Source organism: Mya arenaria, chromosome 9 (assembly GCF_026914265.1).
Source record: "Mya arenaria isolate MELC-2E11 chromosome 9, ASM2691426v1".
Classification (NCBI taxonomy): Eukaryota; Metazoa; Mollusca; class Bivalvia; order Myida; family Myidae; genus Mya; species Mya arenaria.
The window spans coordinates 48723100-48745063 of NC_069130.1; the positions used below are offsets into that span (position 1 = coordinate 48723100).

Consider the following 21964-nt stretch of genomic DNA (forward strand, 5'->3'; position numbering starts at 1 on the left):
CAATTGCCCCCGTACCCCAGGGAGCCGAAGTAAGGCCCATTCCCCGCTATATTTTGCGCAAAGACAAAACGACCGCATTCACCCGGCACTGCAGGGCCACAGGTAAAAACACGGCCCATTTCCCCGGCTATCCCCGGTATACCCCCGGACCTGGGGGGGGGGGCGTGGTTACAATTGACTGGTGCATAAAAGCTTTATACTGAAAATCTGCTTTAATACCATTACCCAATAAAACACTCAACCTATCCTTTCTATTTTTTACCAGATGTAATCCTAACCACACATATTTTTTAGCCTATACTATGTTTCTATAAATAAAATGTTTACAAAGAGGAAAACGAAAACTTTTATGAACAGACGTGTTGAACCATTTAAACTGTACAGAGCACGTACTTTGAATTCTCTCATGAGAAAGTTTTCAGGCTTTCTTAGTTTCTTGTTGTAAATTCCTAAATTTTTACATTCGCCCACAACATCATGGGTGTCCCTGGCAACACCTTACATCAAATAAACAATCATGACTTAAATCAACTAATATTCATGAAATAAGCTAGTTCGTCAATGTCTACTTTGTAATCTTGCACCCACTTTGGACCCGAAATGACGTCACTTGTGTTACGCAATTCATTCCTCCAGTTACCTCGTGGAAAATATATGTCACGTGACCTTGCTCCTTTCTCCATTACTGGGGCAACCAAAATCTCATCTCCAACGAGAAACTCGTCTTCTATCGTCCACGTGACCTGATCATTCGGATCCATCCACCAAAGCGGCTGTATGATTGGTTCGCCAGTCACCGTCGATTCTCGCGCAAATTTGACGAGAACAGACGAGAAGTTTTCCCGCATTTCTGTGAACGTTCGAGCTATATGACAATGGTATCGTTAAATTGCCAAGGCGTTATAGAATACTGCATTCCAGGTAAAAATACATTAAGCTGCAACCATCGAACATACAATTCTGGATCCGGTTGGCCGTTGTACGCGTTCCCACCAATCATATTCGGAAGTACAAATGGATACCCAAGAAGCCCGTACGTCAACCCACAAAGAATAATGGACTTGTACGCATTGTCATGACCCCAGTTTGAACCTTTATCCATCATGTGTAAAAAGATCGGGTATTTCTGAGTCTTGTACCCAACTCGAACCTCTTGGTGAAAAGTTTGGTCCGCCTCGGCTGCAAGTTGAACCCATTTCATCGGGTACGCCTCAGCGGGGTTCAACGTAACGTTAGCTTGGCTATAAATGTGAGGAGCCCATGACGTCTCCCCAGCGTCGAACTTAAAGGAACTAATGTTGTACGTCGCTTTCATGTAGTTTAATTTTGAAAGAAACCAGTCTACTGCGGACCTATTTGAAACGTCCAAAATTCCCGCCAAAGGACCGTCCCACCACGGTGTAATCATGGGAGCGGGACTATCTAATTGCCGTACCAACATACGGTTCAATGCAGCCACTTGGAATGCCATGGAATCCGCGTTAAAAAACGGATGAACCCAGAGGGTTACCCTAAATCCTAGGCCATTCAAGTCTTTGATCATTTGCCGAGCGTCTGGGAATTTTACCGTATCTCAATCCGGGCATATGAGAAGTTGTTTGCAATGATATCGTTTGCGAATTCTAAGACAGTGGATTGGTTTATGTCTTTCTTATACTGCGCCCATGTTGACCATATGGGCCGTTTAAAAAGCATTTCGTCTGGGGTCCCCGTCGGTTTATCGATAAAAAGTGCAGTCATCTTCAGATGGACGTCTTTCACGTTCGCCGCTTGGCATAGTTTGTATTTCAACACCGGAGGCACGTTTTTGACGTTAACGTACGGATACGTTTCGTATTTTGCCGTGAAACACATTCGACCTTGATCCGGATCATTTAAGCTAAAGTAGAGCGGAACGTCATGGTCAATTAGCATACCGACGCCTGCTGTTGAAAAGAAATAACGTTCGACTACGCCGCCAATTTCGCCAACGTAAGAATCATTGACCTGATAAGCCCTCAGCGAACGTGTGTTCTTTTGGAACGGCCAATATTGATGCTTGTCGGCGTACCCACCATACCATTGATCAACGCTGACGTTAACGCAGTCCGTCAAAACTTGGTTCACGCAACGTAACGCTTCTCATGATATTTCGTAACAGTCCAGCGTGGATCAAAGGCGCTGATCGATGCTATGGCTTTTGTAATTGATACGCAATCGAGCTTCATTATCCCATTCGAGACAAGCGTTGACGTCACTAGCAGACGAACTATTGCACCGACGAGGCACCGCAGAAAATCTACCTTTACCTAAGTCTATTAACAATTTGACGTCACTTCCGTTAACTATCTTCAACTCCAGCTCACTAGATAACATGAGATTCCTTACACAAACCGGAAAAAGCCGACGTGTGCGGTCCCGGGTTGCCTCCACCGCCTGCGCCGGCGCCCACCTGCCATACGACGAGGCCTACAACGCCCGCGAGGAGAATAAGGCAGCTCATTACAACCAGCAGAGATCGAGTCTGCTGGGAGCGGGCAGGGGCTGCGGTAACGGTCCGCGTTTCATACACCAAATTCTGAAACGAGTTTGAATGTGTAAAAAGAAAACTGAAAACTCCTAAAATAAAAGTTGCAAACTGCAATTTTTAACTTGCAACAAAATCAGCAATTATTTGCTTGTGGTATTTTGGTACGACATTTTACGTACAAAATTTATTTGCTGACCATAAATAGATTACTTCTGACGAGAGCAATTTATACCCCCTTGTGTTATTTTGTGCATTGCAATAACAATTTATTAGTAGTTATTGGAATTTTAAAAATAACACACAAATGAACCTGGAAAAATAAACACAAAAAACAACAATAATAATAAGAAACGCAATATAAACATACTGTTTCCGAAGACATATCTCAAAACCCTTTAAAACGTTCCGTAATCTGTCATTTTCAGATCGTGACTAAATAGCTCGTTTATCTGCAAGATAACTAGGTAAATAAAGTAATACCGCAAATACGAATGCATAGTTATAAACAAACGTACACACTAAAATTTATCCATCGTAATGTTTGAAGTCTGATGTTATTTATTTCCAAAATAATCGGACTGTAGTTCACTTATGGATGTTTATATATATATATATATATATATATATATATATAAACATCCATAAGTGAGCTACAGTCCGATTATTATTATATATATACGGGGGGGGGGGGGTAGCTAGGCCTAAAAACTTGTACGTTCTACGTGAGTTCGGGGATACCCACCACAAATATTTCTTTCTAAATTAGACGCAAATTAGTGCAGTTTGGGAGCATTCCAATAGAAAAAAAAAACAAAAGGCACTATAACATCAATTGTATATGCACATTACACCAACTTAAATATATATGCAATTATTACAATAAAATCAAGCAATAAATACACCAAGCACATAGTTTAAATAAGTTTAAATAAACACAAGACTTGCTTTTGTAATAATAACGTTATATACAACTTTTGAGTTGTTATTAGTTTTTATTGCATTTGGGGGTCATAATTTTTGTCTTTTTTTTAAAAAAAAGTTGTAAGCCCAGGCCTACAAGGCCTATATCTAGCTACGGCACCGATTATATACATAATATATAATTACATGTGTGTTTCACATCCCATTGCAACTTTAATCCCGTCCCTGGGCCCCGCCTCCAGGTACGAGCAAGGAATTGACGTTTGAGGGAGTGTAGCTTAGGGGAGCAACCTTTTGACATGCGCCCGCTCTGCGATAAATGCATTACAATAAGTAAGCAGTTTACGACCTAAACATAGTTACGGTCTCCAAGGGACTTACTCATGTTTTGGCACCAGGTCATACATCTGAAACACTCATATTATATCTATTTTACACTTTGATACCAAAATTGCAGAAAAAATACACTTAAAGTGTAAACAGATGTTCTAGTATCAGTGGGTGCGAGCCCACGCCGGTACAGTCAAGGAAAAATAGAAAACTGACAACAAAACCTCACGCCCACAATGACTCCTTATCAACTTTATGGATAACTCGTTGTAAGTAACTCTTTATGGATAATTTAACCTTTAAGCTTTTTGTTGAATCGCGTTACTAACCCTATTCAAAATCGTTGACTTATATTTGAGCTTATATCGACATACAAAATAATGCATTTTACATGCGTAAGTCCCTAGGCCATTAAGCCTTACAATCTTAATTAAAACGCGGGAGTGGAGACAGGAAGGCAGGTTTGTCGACACGGTTTGTCAAAACTCTTTGCTTGGTGGATTTCTGAGTAACGCCTGCAGTAACTGTTACACTTTCAGCAACAGAAGTGGTATAGACTATGGCGTATGGCCGTTGATCATATTTGGATGACGTACAGCGTTCACGCATGAAGAGCGTCTGTGCCAAGGTACTTATTACGCCATCTATTTTTATGTTTTTATTAGTTTTCATCTCAGCATATAATTCTGTTATTTAGTCTCAGGTTTGAGTACCCAATGAGCTATACTCTTTAAATGTCACTATAGGTCGTTTGGAAACAAAACACGCGCACGCACGCGCACGCACACACGCACACACACACACACACACTGTCAGTAAATAAGTTCTAAAAATAAGTGTTTTCAGATGAATTTCCAGGAAAAAACGGAGCCAAAACATGAGCAAATCTCTTTAACGTCAACTTCGTTTTTGGCGGGAACTTCGTCCTTATCGCAAATCATCGCTTGGATTTTGCCTAGTCATTCTAAAATGCCGTCCAGGCTTTTTTTAATGATGGTTAGCCTGGACGTCATTCATAACAAAATTCAAAAACATGTAAAAACTGTCTATGAAATGAAATGTTCTTCATTTGTATTCTTTGGCTTAAGACTGCCAATAAATACCTTAATTCTTATCAATAACCATATCCATTTTGCAAATTCACAAGCTATTTCTTCAAAAAAGTAATTTAAATACCAGATTTCAGTTGACAGGAGTTTTCTTACTGCCAAAAAGAAAAAAAGGTTACACACAACTAAACTTTAAGGTTTTAATCTGAAGTAGTATTTTTAGTATGGATTATCTTCCCCTAACACTATCATTATCAATTACCACACTTTTGTACTTAATGAATTTGAAAAACATTTATCGTCACATACAGGATTCAAGATTTATTTACAAACTATTCTATGGGCAATGTGGACAATGCATACTATTATACACATGTATTTAAAATAAGACTAAATATTAAAAAAAAACATGTATATCAACAGCATTGTTACACAAAGTGAATCAAAATGTTTTATTGTGTAACCTATTAATCAAAATTCGACTTCAACATGACAATCCAAGTTTACAATAATCAGAGATTTTGCTGAATTATCAATTTATTATGTGTGTGTATATATATATATATATATATATATATATATATATATATATATATATATATATATATATATATATATATATATAGTTTCGCCAGAACAGATGTTTCATGATGATATTTATATTAACAAATACCTTATTCCTCACATCAGAAAACCTATACAAAACTCAACTAAAGGTAATCTCCAGGAAATTACTATTTTTAAAGGATTGATAGAAAAACGTAATTACAGAACATTGTTGTTTGCTTTTTTTCCGACTAGAGTGTGTTTTATCGTCAAGCTTAAAGCTTATAGGAAAACAACTAGAGTTAGAATTGTTGTGTGTTTTTTAAAAGAACTATATTGGTAAACAGAAGTAACACTTATGAGTTTAAGGGGTTAAAACATGACAAAGCCGGGACTCTGTGTGAGAATTGGCCTTCATGCTCTTATAGAATATGCCTCGGGTTGTTATGGGACACTTGTGCAATCTTCGCCGACTTTACATTTAAGATGTCATCTTATAGAAGGTCATATGCCCAGTTTGTGACGTGAACGCGTCAGCGGTTCAAAGAGACGCTATAAAATTTAACAAAGCTTATAAAGGCAAACCGGTAATTTTACCCAGTATTCTCATTTCTGTCATACAAAGTAAAAGCACACATATAGTATTTATAATGTATGGTCGTTTTTAGACGGGAGGCTAGGTGCGTGTGGGAAAGGGGAAAGAAATGTAGAAATGTTTTTATGTCAAAAGATGGCAATCAAAACCCTCCAAATAATTGCAGAATTTCAAACCGTCATGGCAGGTTTTTGTCAACATACATACAAATGGTCGTTCACTGGGGAACACCAGAAAACTTACTCGCCTACTGGTAGGAAAAAGGTAGGGAGGAGAGAGCTCGTACAATCACCAGTTGGTACCTGAGGTTGCTCTTACCACAAGTTTGTGACAAGTAGTACTTGAAAAAGTTTTTTTGTTGTGTGTCAGAATCTGGATGCTTTAAAGAAACCAAACAAAGGATATTAAGCATACAAAAGTTCAAAGACATCCAATTGAGCGCAAATGAGGGGTAAATTACAAGAATAGAAAATAATGATATGAACTGAAAACAATGCCATGCATGCAAATGAAAATTCTTCCCATACTTGGCATGATAACATTCCACAAACTGAATGATATTGCTATTTGATTCATTTTGCAAAAACTAAATGTCTTTATTCCAATATACTAACAAAAGTAATAAATGTTTGTAAACACTTCATTCTTAATTTATTTTGAATAATTTTCAGGTTTACAAAAGTTGCCTTAACAAAACTACTGCCAATGACACTACAGCTCGTACTAAAGTAACTAATAGTCATGTGTAACCTTAAGCAGAGAAAAGAAAATGCATTTGGATATTCTCGGCTACATTCGTTAACAAAAACAATGGTGTTTGGTGAATTTTGATGGTGTTTGAAAATGTATGTTGTTTTAACAATTCGGAACGTGATTATTTTATAATATATAGTGCAATTGATGTAAAAAGGATTACTTTTAACAGGTACAGTGTTCTTTTTTTGTTTAAATAGACTAAATTGGAAAATTCTTAATAAATGTGCGACCAAATTCTGATCGGCATTTTGAACATGTTTACGAATTTTGTTATGAATGACGTCCCACTAGGATTTTGCCTACCCCCTCCCTCCCCCATTAATGAAATTTAATACAAATACAATATAGCTCGTTTACCTTTTATGTCAATATCGGAAAAAAAGTAATACAATACGCCCAAAATGCACTAGTTCGGACTTGAGCTGTTATAAATTTATTCCAGAAAGAGCCCCCGCTCCCTCCCCCTTGCTAAATTTTAATCTAAATAAATTTCCGTTCAAAGAGCGGGGCACATGTTAAAAGATTGCGTCCCTGTTAGAGAGTTACTTCACTGTTTAAGATCTTTCACAGATTAGAAAACCGGCCCTCCACATAAACGGTCTCCTTTTAGATATTGTCCCTCAACCTTATATCATTACAATGAATAACCGTTGACTATACTCATAAAACGTACATTGAGTCTGACCCCACCCCCACCCGACCCACCACCCCCTTTCGGTACGCAATATTCGATATTTTAAAAAGTATTCAGTAAGCATATGGGTTGTACGCAATAGTCAAAATAACACATATAACAAAATAAACATTTTTTTGGTACGCAGTCTTAAAATTGACAGTGATTTTGGTACGAAAGGCGGTGGGGTGGTACGCACAAAGGACAGTATTTTGAATGGTAGGTAGTTCGCTGAAATAGCAAATGGACAGTATTTTAGCACGCAAAGTTGTGATATGCAGTACGCAGAACATTAAAATGGACAGTGTTTTGGTACGCAATGGTGTATAGTTACACCACATTTATTTAAGTATTTGGGATACATATGATTAAACAAAATACGATATTTTTTCTCAAGATTTATTCAAAAACATATTACAAAGAAATGAATTGTCATTATCACTCGCATCCTCTATCTTAATGGTAGGCACGGGAACGAAGGGCAGGAAAACTCGAGGTGGTGGTTGGTGAACGGGTGGGAAGGTGAAGTAGAGTGGTGGAGGGGCTGAATGGACGGGCGGCGGGAAGGGGATCGGCAGCAAGGGGGCGGGGAAGATGACTGCGGGAGGCGTGTCTGGCTGTGCCGGCTTCCTGAAATTTCAATATGAACAATACAACTGTCTGAAGAGAACGACATTAAGAAAAGAGAACGCACATCTACACTTACATGCAAATATGCATATTTTAGAATGAAACACGCCATTTTAGTATTAAAGCGGTATTCAAAAGGAACCTAATGAGTTTTTGGTGATGGTACACATTACGCAGACACTAAAAATATTGGCAGTGTGCGTAACGCAGACTTAAGATTTAAAAACTATTCGCTACGTTTTTGGGTAAAAAAAATAGTCTTGAGTAATCGGCACGCTGGGGGAGGGAAGGGTGCATCCGCATGTATTGAAAGATCTAAAAGGACGATAACAACTATTGGTTTGTTGATAATATTTCTTAAAACAAACTCACGATGATGGCGTTCGAAATGGATATTATCATTTTCGAAGTCCATTACAGACAAACCCCGTTGGCTCGAACTCCCAGGGACCGGTGCAATACCTCTAGCCTCGAGCCAAGCGGGGATTAAAAATTGGTCCTTTACATCCAGACCGGGCCAACAAGGAAATCGAGCCAAGCCAGTTCGAGCCAACGGGGTTTGCCTGTATTTAAATTACCTGTTTGGAATATCTCGTTCTCTTTGAAGTTCGGCGATGATATTTACTTTCAGCTTTTCTGTCTTGCTCCAAAAATCCTCAATATCTGAATGGCGCCGTCTTGTCGGAACCTTTAAATGTATAAATGAGTTTTGAAGCTTGATAGTTTTAAATTAATTTAATTTATAACGAATGTGAAACAAGCTATCATATCATTATATAAACCACTCTTGTTGGCACGATGTTACACGAGAGTGTGGTTTTATGCCTTTGGGAAAGCTGAGAACCCAGCACTCGGAACTGCTCGGCCATTTTCCATCGAAAACAACCTCGGGTGTATGCCGGTACATCAGAAGTATTTATTTTTTCATAAATAGTTCCAATCAATGGCAGTGTTTTAATATCTAAGATTTCTGACATTGAAGATCGTCCATATACATCCGAGGTTGTTTTCGATGGAAAATGACCATAGTCGTCCGACTGAAGGACCCGGAGGAAACCTACTTGTCCAGCTTGGTAAACACCAAAACAAACTCTCATGAGACAAGGGCTGGTTTCGAACCCGGGACGCCTTGCTAAATAGCGAGAGTGAGGTTTCCCCCACCTCAGATAAGTAGATCCAATAATTTAACCATGCTAGATAGGTTCATTCCGACCCGAGCGTAGGGTGTTTTGCAGAAACGAGGTTTACCGAGTTTCCGCAAAACACCCTGCGCGAGGGTCGGGATGAACCTATCTTACACGAGCGGCTATGGTAGATGTTTTTTCTCCCACCTCAGTTAAACAAAATAAAGTAAAAATGTATTTTTTGCTGGAACTCTTTTGTGCTTAGTGAAAATAATTGCATATGGATATGCGATAGCACGTGGTTGCCATAGATATGCGCGCAGTGATTCAGTTAATGTTAATAGTCAAATCGGTCTTGTTATATAGTTCTAAAGAAAATGAGCATTATTTCTTGAATGGTGCGTGAAAACTGTTTTATGGTGACATTTGAAGCGAGAAATAATTAATTAGCGTTCTAAATATTACCATAAGGCAAGATTTCCTTGACGCTACAGTCTTCAACAAGGGGGTAATTACAATGTGGTAACCATTAAAAAGGAGTTCCATACGGGCATTTTATCTTCGCCCGTGGGTAAGATAAGAATATCTTACACTCTCGGCCATGGAAGATACTTATATTCCTCTGTGCCGACCGGATAACTTAATTCAGATATCAAATGAAACGACCTGAAAATATTCGCTTTTTATTTCTTGATATAGACATTATTTATATAAAAGTCTGAATGAAAAAGGTGTATTTCAAATGGTTTGTCTGAATGCATTTTACATACCCAGTAAAGGGGCTCTTTCCCATACTTCGAAGCGCTGAGATTAGTCCCAAATGCTGAAAAAACGAATACAAATGACCTTTTAAATGAGAAAAAAGGATCTTAGTGGATTGCTGCCTCATTATCGCCCAAAAAAGTGTTAGTTACTAAATATATTTATATGGTGGTGCACTGAAAAAAAAAATCACATTAAAAAAGAAGAATACGTTTGTACACTTCCACAGAGCGGTTTTCTCGACTTATATCTACTTATATCATATATAGAGCGGTTTTCTCGACTTATATCTACTTATATTATATATAGAACGGTCTTCTCGACTTATATCTACCTATATTATATATAGAACGGTCTTCTCGACTTATATCTACTTATATCATATATAGAGCGGTCTTCTCGACTTATATCTACTTATATCATATATCGAACGGTCTTCTCGACTTATATCTACTTATATTATATATAGAACGGTCTTCTCGACTTATATCTACTTATATTATATAGAGAGCGGTCTTCTCGACTTATATCTACTTATATTATATAGAGAGCGGTTTTCTCGACTTATATCTACTTGTATTATATATAGAACGGTCTTCTCGACTTATATCTACTTATATTATATATAGAGCGGTCTTCTCGACTTATATCTACTTTTATTATATCCTGGAGTATGATTATGGTTTGTTATTGGTCCCAGATTCTATGTATGACGAAACATTGTTGTTAATACTACTGTAAAACATGAATATCATTATTATGCGGCATCTAAATAATATATAGATTTCTATTATCAAACGTATGCATATATAGTGAAAAAACGTGATTATTAATATATTTTATAACAATGCAGGTAATTTCTAGATAGATTCAGTTTGTCAATGGCAACATAACCTAGTTGTTATTCAACCTGTCCATAGAAATGGTATGATTCCGCATTATCAATCTATCTTAGCCGTACTGTAGTGCACACACTGACCGGGTGCGTTGTTATGCCACACCCCTATGACCACGCCCCTTCCCAAAAAACAATAAATAAAAATAAATACATATTCCAAGACGTATGTGATGGGGAAACTGTAAATAGTAATAACTAACAATAATTATTTTTTATACTATTATTCTATAACCTACAAAGATTATATGATAATATAAAAGTCATTTTTAATACGCCTTGGAATATTTATTTAATTTTATTTATTTTCATTTGGGTTTTTTTTTTGGGGGGGGAGTAGGGAGTGAAGGGGCGTGGTCATAGGTGTGTTAAATATCAATACACCCTGCTCCTGTGGTAGTTCATACATAGGGATGTTATATTTAACGTTTAATAACATAAACCAACACTTACATGGACGTGGCGGCTTGGTATGGAAGGCAGTACGTTTGTATCCTTCTTTGATAGAATACGTCTGTCTTTTAAAGACATATTTCTTTATTTTATCAACAATATCCATTCTGGCGTGTGTCGTTAAGCTAGATAAGCTTTGATTTAACAACGTTGTTATGTGACGTCATAAACGTCACGTCATGTGAATAGGAGAACGTCAACAAAGGGAGGTAATTGTGATTCGATATTGGAATCAATGTAGACAAGTTTATTGATTCCAATTTAATAGCAGCCAGGCGCGTAGCTGCCTATACACGAGCACGAGGCTGAATCAACATTGTTCTGACAATAATAATAATAATAATAATAATAATAATAATAATAATAATAATAATAATAATAATAATAATTAGCCAAAGTTGCAGTATACATGCGTACTTGACTCCATGATCCTAATACTGTCCATTTTCCAGTACTAAATAAGGCACCTCCGAATGCCCCCTAGCATTATGACTAGTATTCTTTATTAGACTGGACGTAATGTTATATACCCTATTACATGTACAAGTTGTAATATACAACTTATCAAAGTAATTCCGAAGAATGAATTTGCATATATTTTGGATCATTCAGAACGAGGCGGCCATTTTGCATCGAAAACAACATCGGATATACGGTTTACAATGACATAAATCTTTTAACTACACTGCAAGTAAATCGCGTAGTAATTTCAATTGAGCATTTAAAAAGGGCTTTACTCTTGAAAATCTTAATTAATTATGCAATAAATCACTTCACTGACATTTAATTTAAAAATAGATATACAAAACACTTTAAAACGCTACAAAAAAATAAAATAAATAAATACTGTTATTATTTTCTTTACGAACTACTTCTACTGATGTACCGGCATACAGCCGAGGTTGTTTTGTTTTGGAAATGGCCGAGGAGTTCCGAATGAAATTTGATCAACATCAGGACCCAGGCGTTATCATTTCACATATGATATGAATACGCTGGGGTGCCGAAGATGAGATTTGATATACCAGCTGGTTCACCAATCCTATTTCACATGTAGCGACCCATTTCGGATCATTAGATAATAAATGTTCATCATGTCTCAAAACTATTCTTCTCATTGATATTGTTAATAATAACCTTGACCTTTATGGAGAGTAACATTTCGTATACATAATTAAACTAAAAACAATACATCCAACCTGTCTCAATAATATATGTCTATATGGTATTAATACAGTCACATATCTATGTTTTCACTACACAATGTCTAGTGGTCTATTGTATCATTTATGATCGATGTTCATATTTATGTATTTGTCTGTATCATACTTCTGTTTCCATCAACGTCATTTATTTTGCCACTAACCGACGTGCCTTTGTTGAACATTTTTTGACGTTGACGTCACTTCCTGTCTATGTTTTTCATCTACCGACGAAGGGGTCACGCCAGACGATAAATATATAAGTTTTCAAAAACATAATGCACCAGTCAATTGTTACCACGCCCCCACCCCCGGGGTATACCGGGGATAGCCGGTGAAATGGGCCGTGTTTTTACCACCCAGGTGGCCCCGCAGAGCCGGGTGTATGCGAAGGTTTTGTCTTCCCGCTAAATTTATGGGGAATGGGCCTAACCTGGATTGGGTGCGGGGGCATTTGGCGGGGGTTTCACGAGTTCTTGCCCGGGCTTGGCTGGGCGGAAAGTCAAAGTCCCCGCTATTCCCCGGACCTGGGGCGCCGTGGTTACAATTGACTGGAGCATAACTTGTTTGTGTGATTCTCTTCATATAATATTGCACAGAAATATATATATATCAACTCGTGTGAATATGTACAAATGAAGGTCAATGCAAACAACATTTATGGGCAAAGATTGGCGTATTTCATACACATCTACATCTACATGGCAACACGTTTATGTGCGTTTGACTCTGGTCAAGAATATCTCAACGTTTGCGATAATGTTATTATCTAAGTACTATGATATCACCATAATTTGACATGTTAATTTAGCACTAATTAATGTGACGTCAGAGTCACGCTTTTACGTAATTTCCGGAGGAAAATGAATCCGTATGTTAGAATAAAGTAGCATTGGTCGTTGGATTATAAGTCGTATTTCGGAAATACGCAAGTTTGTTAATTTCTACGGTGTAATTGTACCAAACTAAAGGTCCGGTATAGATAGTTCCATTCCCAGTTCCAACTTCAGTCCACTCCCCACTGGGAAAGAAAATATCCCTTTTCCGGGCACCTTGGGTCATTATGGGAGCAACAAGCCATTTGTCGCCGACCAAAAACTCGTCTTCACAGGTCAAGGCCGTTTCGTTATTAGGGTCAATCCACCAAAGAGGTCGAATAATGGGTGCACCGGTTTGAACCGATTCTTCGGCGAATGCTATGATGTCGTCTGCAACTTCAGAGTGGAGTTCTATGAAACTCCTGACAATATCAACCACGCTGTGTCCTTCGTATGTATCGTTTTGCAAATCCCACGGTCCAATTGACATCTGAACAACGGGTAGAAAAGTATTCAACTGAGTCCATCGAATAAAGAGTTCCGTATCGGGAAAAGACCCTTCGTATGCATTCCCGCCAACCATGTCCGCCATTACATACGGGTAACCGAGAAATCCAATCGTCAGAGCGCTTGGAATAATAGACTGGAAAGTGTTTTTGTGACTCCAGTTTGATCTTTTGTCTATTTGCCGGAAGAAAATAGGATACTGCTGTGACCGGTACCCACTGCGTACCTCTTGACGGTTTTGATAGTCAGATTGCGCCGCCATTTTGACGTACAATCCAGGATACATATCACAGGGATTATTTGTTAAATTGTAAGCGCTGTACAAATGCGGAGCGAAGGATAACGACCCAGCATCGAATTTGAAGGAATCAACATTGTATTGTCTCTTCAAATATTCCATTTTATCGAGATACCACTATGTTATACTTTGTTGCATTTGGGTTCGTGACGTCAAGTATGCCAGAATCGTTTCCGTTCCACCATGACGTCACTTCCGGGAAGTCTGAATCAAATCGCCTCAAAAGGTAATGTTTTTGTTCTGCTTCTTTGTAAGATTCACCTCTTGGATCAAAGAAAGGATGAACCCAGACGGAAACGTTGAATCCGAGATCGTGAATATTTTGTATCATATCACTAGCATTGGGAAATTTCGTCTGGTTTGTATCGAAGTCGTAATCGCCGTAAAATTGAAGTACGGATATGATTCATACTTTGCCGAGAAACACATCAAACCATTTTGGGGCGAGTTCAGGCTAAAATATAATGGGACGTCATTATCTACGTACACGCCAACCCCTTTTGAGGAGACAAAATATCGCTCCAGAATGTTACCAATGACGCCAGGATGAAATGGGTCGTTCCCTGTATAGGATGTTTCTTTCATAGAGTTCTTCTCAAATGGCCAATGCTGATCATGGTCTTCATATCCGCCGTACCAATGGGCACCACTTGTGTTGAAACAGTCGGTTAATACTTGACCGACGCATTTCAGAGCCGTCCACTCGACGTCATAACAGGAGAGCGATGCATTTTGTTCGTTAGTGACGTCATTCTTCCGGGATACTTTCAATCGACGATCATCGGCCCATTCCAGACAAATTACAGCATTGGTAGAAGAACAATTAGTTGGAGAAAGCAATGGTGTGCTTTTATTAGCGTCATTGTGGGACCATTGACCTTTGTCTGCAATGTTAAAACTAACGCCAGAGCCCCAAGTGACTGAAAGGTTCCCTAGGTTGGCGGTTTTCGAAGACGTAGGCTTTGACGTCGGGTTTGACGTCATATAAGTATTTGATGGCGTCACAGTAGTTCCCCCTCCTCCGCCGCCACCTTTTCCATTGCCCTGAGATAAGCATTACATTTGTGTTAGTTTTCAAAACACAGTTTGTTGTCTATGTTACACAAACAGCCCAATTTGTAATGGAACTAGCACACGTTTAAAAGGGCCAGGCATCGAACAATATAATTGTGGAATATACAGTCGAAACTCGCTATGTCGAATTCTGTTGTTCCGGTTATGTTGAACTTTTTTCGAATAATTCGACATGTTTCGTTTTTCTGATGTATCGAATTCTCGTTATATCTTAGTTCTTCCCGATGTCCCAACGACTTCGACACAGCGAGTTTTGGCCGTAATAGCTCTAATGTAAATTTTGTTTAAAAATGTGACAAGAAATGGTGCGTTTTGCTGGAAAAAAAGCTTCAGTCACGCTTTTGAAAATAACTTGATTTATATATTATATTTTTTCTATATATTTTCAAATGAATATCTGCCAGTTGCTGTTTGGTCTTTATTCATATGAGTAAGTTAAAGTGGCACTCTTATTCAAAATCAATACATACACATATATATAACGAACATACATTTTAAGTGATACACCTTTAACTACTTACTAAATAATGCATTTATGGAAAATATTATGTACAGATAACAGGATTTTAACCGTGTGTTGATAGCTGAAAACGCAAAATATATTAAATGATTGGTGAATGCTAAAGTATTTACTGTTATTACTATCGTCTCATAACGTAGAAATACCGTGTTTTCATTCAGATTAAACCCAGTCTCAATCATAAGAACCATTGTTTTCGACATTTAATCATCCTTTCTTGTATATCAAAACAATTGTATAGATTGTGGTAAATCTTAATTGGGAGTAAGAGCACATGTTTAAAGCTACACTCTCACAGATTGAACGTTTTGACAACTTTTTTTATTTTTTTGTCTTGGAACGAGTCAATTTTTGCAAAAATCCATGGAAACGAGTTAAATAAGACTGCTGTCAAAAATTAGATCGCAGAATTTTATATTTCAGTTCAAAAATTTATGTTTTATGCAATTTTCTTAAACCGTATGTAACGGTTCAGGCCATAAAACGTTAATTTTCGAACGGAAATATAAAAACCTACGATCTGATTTTCGTCAGCAATCTTATATTATTGGTTTGCAGATATTTACGTAAAAATTTGCTCTTTCTAAGACAAAAAATAAAACGGATGTAAAAATGGTATATCTGTGAGAGTGCAGCTTTAAGTAACTCAATTTCAAACAGAGTTGAAAGAAATGGTTGCCAACGTGAATTCTTTGAACAAGTCCCTTTATGCAAAGCCTTGTATGAGAATTCTGTGATCTACTATGATATTCTTCATCGTATTATGAAGAGCACGAGATAATGGAACCCCGTTGGCTCGAACTCGCTTGGCTCGTATTCCTCATTGGCTCGAACTGGATGTAGAGGACCGATTTCTTTATAATATTGAAGGTAAACATCCCTATTGGCTCGATTTTTTCGAGGCTCGATGTATTTTCTCCGGTCCCTGGGAGTTCGAGCCAACGGGGTTCGACTGTATAAATGTACAAGTGTCATATGAAAGTCCCACATAATATTAAGAACTGGCTCCAATATCACGATACTACTAAAGTCAAATCTCAGACCCAGACTTAATTCGTTGTACCACATAGAAGCATACTAGTATGATTCAAAATCTTGCGTGTTTTTATGTCTTAATAGATTCACACACATCATAAAGAACATGTTGTTTCCTTGTCCGGTTAGCGCAGTGGTTAGTCACTCGCTTCTCACATAGGCGACCTTGGTTCGAATCCCGGCATTGGCGCATGTGAGTTCGCTATGTAGTGACCAAGCCGTACAAGTGGGATTCCCCCAGGATACTCCAATTACACTACCATATTATCGTTTAACATCGTGCCAAAGAGAGTAATTAATATAATGTTGTTTCACAATCGTTATTAAATATATAAGTTAACTTATAAGCCCTATACTGGCTGCATTATGGCTTGACCCCGTCAATCCCAAAGTGTGACTTAAACAAATTTGGAAGCCGAATGAGGAATTTTACCCCCAACGAGTTGATACGATATTCTCCAAAGGAGAATATTTTACCCAAAACACCGCGAGACCCACGATGAATGGCATCTACATCGGTCCTGGTGGTAGTCAATAGGAACACCTCGGCTAGTATCAAGATATCTCGAAGCTTGCCGGAGATGGCCGAGTTGTTACGATTGGGTGATAGTGTATAAGCTTATACATACTCGGACAAGGACTATTCGGCGAGTGCTCCTATAAGATTGTTAGTCATATTAGTTTCTTGGAACATAGTGCACACACAGAATGTTAACCTGATTCGAGCTACCCTTGTTCTTTAAAGCTGCACTCTCACAGATTTACAGTTTTGCCAACTTTATTTTTTGTCTTGGAATGAGCCAATTTTTGCGTAAATAGCTGCAAACCAATCATATATGACTGCTGACAAAAGATCAGATCGCAGGTTTTCATATTTCCGTTCGAACATTAATGTTTTGTGGCTCAAAGCGTTAGTAACGGTTTAAGAAAAATGCATAAAAAATCAATTTTTTAACTTAAATATGACATCTGCGATCTGATTTTTGTCAGCAGTCTTATACCACTAGTTTCCATGCTAGTTTTCGCATCAATTACCTCGTTCTTAGGCAACAAAAAGTTGTCAAAACGTTCAATTTGTGAGAGTGCAGCTTTAACATGCACCAGTGACACTTTCAGTGAATGTCACTGTCACACGGGACCCCCATTTAACGACCAGAGACATGAAAGTATTATGCAGATCCCAACAGCTGCCCCTGGCTTACTTTATATGGTAGGGTTATATAATCCTAGTGGATTTTTAACTTTAATAATATGTTGAAATATTGTCGATAAATCATGATGAATAGTTGTATCATGTTCCAAGACGTGTTAAGCAAGCCATATAAAGTCGAAGTCTTTTTTCGGGGTCGATATTGATTTTTTCTCAGCTGAGGCCACAGTCAACTGTTTAAAGTACACCAGGGGCAGCTGTTGGGAACTGCATCACACTTTCAAGTCTCTGTGATTAAACGTCCCTCCCGGAAGACGAATAGAGTGGTCTTGACAAAGAACACGTCCATGTTATATGCGCACAAACCTTGACCGCGACTCCAATAATAAGACCCAGAATGATGACGCCGGCCACACCAAGAGCGGCGTAGAACCGGAACTTGAGTCGGCGGACGTCTTTCGCATGCACGACCGGGGACTCGTGCTCATCATGCAGCGACACTTCTGTCAAATCGTAGGAGGAACTCCCAGTCTTGATCATATTTCCGCTTTACAGAAAAAATACATAATTGTAGCATAGATATGTTTTGTTTGAATTTTGTCTTAAAATTACTCTTTGCTCTCCTTGCTTTGCCGATATGTAACATTATATTAATAGTCAAACTCCGTTAACTCGAAATACCAGGACCCGGCGAAAATAAATCGAGCTTCGAACAATTCGAGCCGAGTGGGAATTCTTTTCTTCAGTAAAAAGAAATCGGTAGTTACATCAAGATCGAGCTATCGAGGTATTCGAGCTAAGCGAGCTCGAGTCAACGGGGTTATACTGTAATAACATGATTATCCGTATTGAGTTCTTTTATCAGTAAAAATATTTAACACGAATGAAATGATTAAAAGTAAGTTTATTCAAAGGGGCACATTATGGTCTACTCTTGGTAGATATCATCTTTTTTATTTTAATGTATTATAATGTTTAATTCCTTTGACTTTAATAATCAAAACTAAAACAAATCTAAATTGAGTACAGTTAAAAAATATTAGCCTTTGTAATTATGTTGTTTTTTCCTCCAATTAATGGCTACGTGGCCACAAAGTCACCAGTTAAAAAGCGCCAAAATATAGCTAAAATGATTTAAATTTGTTTAACATCTACCAAGTGTTACCCATATAACACCCCTTTAAGAGTAAACTGAAGGTTTAATTCGGGTAAAACATTTCATTAACTTACCCTTATAATCCTCATAAGATGGTATAGGCATAAATATAAGCTTTATCAGTAAAATTCTCCCTGAGTACAAACGACTTCCTTTATTGTATATGTGTTCATCGCAAATTTTAAATATTAAGAATGATATAAGTATGACTTCGTCTACAAAATTTGTATTCAAATGTATTAGTAGTAAAATTTAAACATATTAACAGATGCTCATAATCATCTTCCTTAGATGCAGGTTACAAACGTTATCAGATTAATGGTGATATCAATTTTCAACATGAATATGCAAGTCTCAGTTTGCTGGTAATCTTTAGTACAATTGTTCAAACTTTGGAACCTTGGAAACTTTATTAAAAAAATTCAAAACCCTGTATGCAATACAGGATAGATAAACAGATAAAATAAACATCAACTGAACAATGGAGAACGGCTTACTTAAATTTAATCTTCAATGATGTTGTACGGAGCTCGTAAGGCGAACGTTACACCATGCGGGCCCCGTGCGGACATCGTAAGTCCCCTGGCCAGTGTGCGTATTATCGTCGGGACTGTGCGACTCCTCTGCAATAGTTCTGCGAACACCGGCTAGCTGTTACGACCCTCTCAGTGTTCCAAATCTGCACGGACATCTTGCGATTCCCATACTGGTGCCCTTGTGAGCTGCTCCCCACTTTTTCTACGAACCCCCCTTGCCCATAATACGTGTTACAATGCAATTTAAATATTACAAAAAAATACAGATATGTAACTAAATAAGAGTTGTGTCGCTTGGTCAACAAAGTTTAGTATTTTCGATAGCTAACATGAGTTTATGAACATAAAAAGCAGCGGATTTTATATTATAGAAATGAACCATGGCACTATATTCAAGATACCAAGAAAATAATGTTCGCGGATGTCATTAAATCTTGAACCCTTATGGTTTAAACGGCTTGTTGCAGACGACATCATAGAATTCGCCAAAGAATCTGATCAAACCGGTGCACCCATTATTCGACCTCTGTTGGATTGACCCAGATAACGAAACGGCCTTGACCTGTGAAGACGAGTTTTTGGTCGGCGACAAAAGGCTTGTTGCTCCCATAGTGACCCAAGGTGCCTGGAAAAGGGATATTTTCTTTTCTAGTGGGGAGTGGATTGAAGTTGGCGCTGGGAATGGAACGATCTATAATGGACCTTCAGTTTGGTACAATTATACCGTGGAAATTGACCATGATATTCATCTTTGATAATAAGTATGTCTTTGTCCAATAACCAATTAATACAAAAGTGATTACTCGGGACCTCGGCTTAATATTTTCACTCAGCCCAGACTCCTCTTTGAGTAAAAAAAATCCGTACCATGCTCGCAAGCGTCAAGATGTCCGTTCGGTCGATTTTGCATTTTTTAAAATGAAAAACCTGCTCGAATGGAGCTCGTAGCGTGTATGTGACCAGGGTTTGAGTTAATGAAAAGATCTCGCATGCGCGTTTGCTATATATAAAGGAATTTTAGAGGCATTTCCCGCTGACCACTAAGAAATTTAGCAATTATTGTCGGTCTTTTAAACGATAAGTCGGCGCCAGGCATGAAAATGACTTAATGTTGAATAGGGTTGTTATTTTGGGCGTGGTCTGTGGCCATCCATGCTTCAGAACATTTCGGCTGTAAATACTTTCAAAGAAGGAAGTAAAATTTGTCTCTTAAGAGACATAATTATACTAGAATACTTTAAATTAAAATATACTGCATATAAGGCAATATATAAGTGCACAGTTCAAAATCGGTTGCCAATAAGTAAAAAATGCATCCAAAATACCACAAGAGATATCTATTACATATAAACAACTTATAGTTTTGCATCATCGAACCATTGGTCAACATTTTATCAGTTAATTTATGTAAAATTTTAAATGATGTAAGTTAAGTTTTAACAATCCTATAAATCTGTCAAATTGTCATTTGAAACGCGCAATTTCCTTCACGATAATTACAACGTCATGATTGGTGAAAATTATACTCACTTGTTATTTAAAGCTGCACTACACAGATTTACCATTTTTACAACTTTTAAATTTTTATGTCTTGGAAAGAGAACATTTTTGCGTAGATATCTGCAAACCAGTGATATAAGACAGCTGACCAAAGATCAGATCGCAGATGTTCAAATTTTCGTTCAAAAAATTGATGTTTTATGGCTAAAGGCGTTACTAGCGGTTTAAGAAAATTGCATTAAAAACATCATTTTTTTAAACTTAAATATGAAAATCTGCGATCTGCTTTTTTTGTCTTATTTCACTGCGAAGGGTGAATGCGAAAAGGTTCTAAGTGACATTAAATAAAGAAGAAGATATAACATTTTCGCTTTCACCCCTCGACTGGTTTCCATGTATTTTTCGCATAAATTGGCTCGTTCCAGGGCAATACAATAAATGAAATGTTGTCAAAACGTTCAATCTGTGAGAATGCAGCTTTAATGGAACGAAGTTAAATTAGTGACTATCGTAGGAGGGGTTATTAGTAAAATACTTAAAATACTATTGATGGTTTACCGTAATATTTTAAAGCATCGGACTTATAATGCTTCCAATCAAAGAAAGGCAGACTTGAAGTGTTGTTCGTTAAGGTTTAACGTACCTTATTGCAAAAAATTGCAAAAATACTAAATAGCTAACAACTTATCCCTCAATATTTAGTTTTCGGTTAAGCCCATTCCGAACTCCTGTTCGATGAAGTGTCCAATGAAAAATTGCCGAGGAGTTCCGTATGATATAAGCTATTCAATGTCCTGCTAACATGGACCGCAAATGACAGCATATTGTACAGCTAAGCGTTGTTATAATAATAATAATAATAATAATAATAATAATAATAATAATAATAATAATTATTATTATTATTATTATTATTATTATTATT

General features: G+C 37.5%; 1 protein-coding gene and 1 pseudogene across 1 annotated transcript; both read right to left on the reverse strand.

Moving 5' to 3' along the window:
* Positions 1-527: 527 nt before the first annotated feature.
* LOC128246122 (myogenesis-regulating glycosidase-like) lies at positions 528-14032 on the reverse strand (annotated as a pseudogene).
* Positions 14033-14200: 168 nt separating this feature from the next.
* LOC128246668 (SITS-binding protein-like) lies at positions 14201-19223 on the reverse strand. The gene is made up of 3 exons (XM_052964984.1): positions 19078-19223; positions 18214-18394; positions 14201-15112 (listed from the first exon to the last, which is right to left on the reverse strand). The coding sequence occupies exons 2-3, from the start codon at positions 18385-18387 to the stop codon at positions 14396-14398; spliced, it is 891 nt and encodes a 296-aa protein (XP_052820944.1). The 5' UTR covers positions 18388-18394; positions 19078-19223; the 3' UTR covers positions 14201-14395.
* Positions 19224-21964: the final 2741 nt, after the last annotated feature.

Excerpts from the sequence above, each read along its gene's own strand:
- LOC128246668 (XM_052964984.1), bottom strand. The coding sequence starts at position 18,387 with ATGATCAAGACTGGGAGTTCCTCCTACGATTTGACAGAAGTGTCGCTG. Across the intron at positions 15,113-18,213 it reads TTATTGGAGTCGCGGTCAAG|GGCAATGGAAAAGGTGGCGG; the intron begins GTTTGTGCGCAT and ends TGCTTATCTCAG.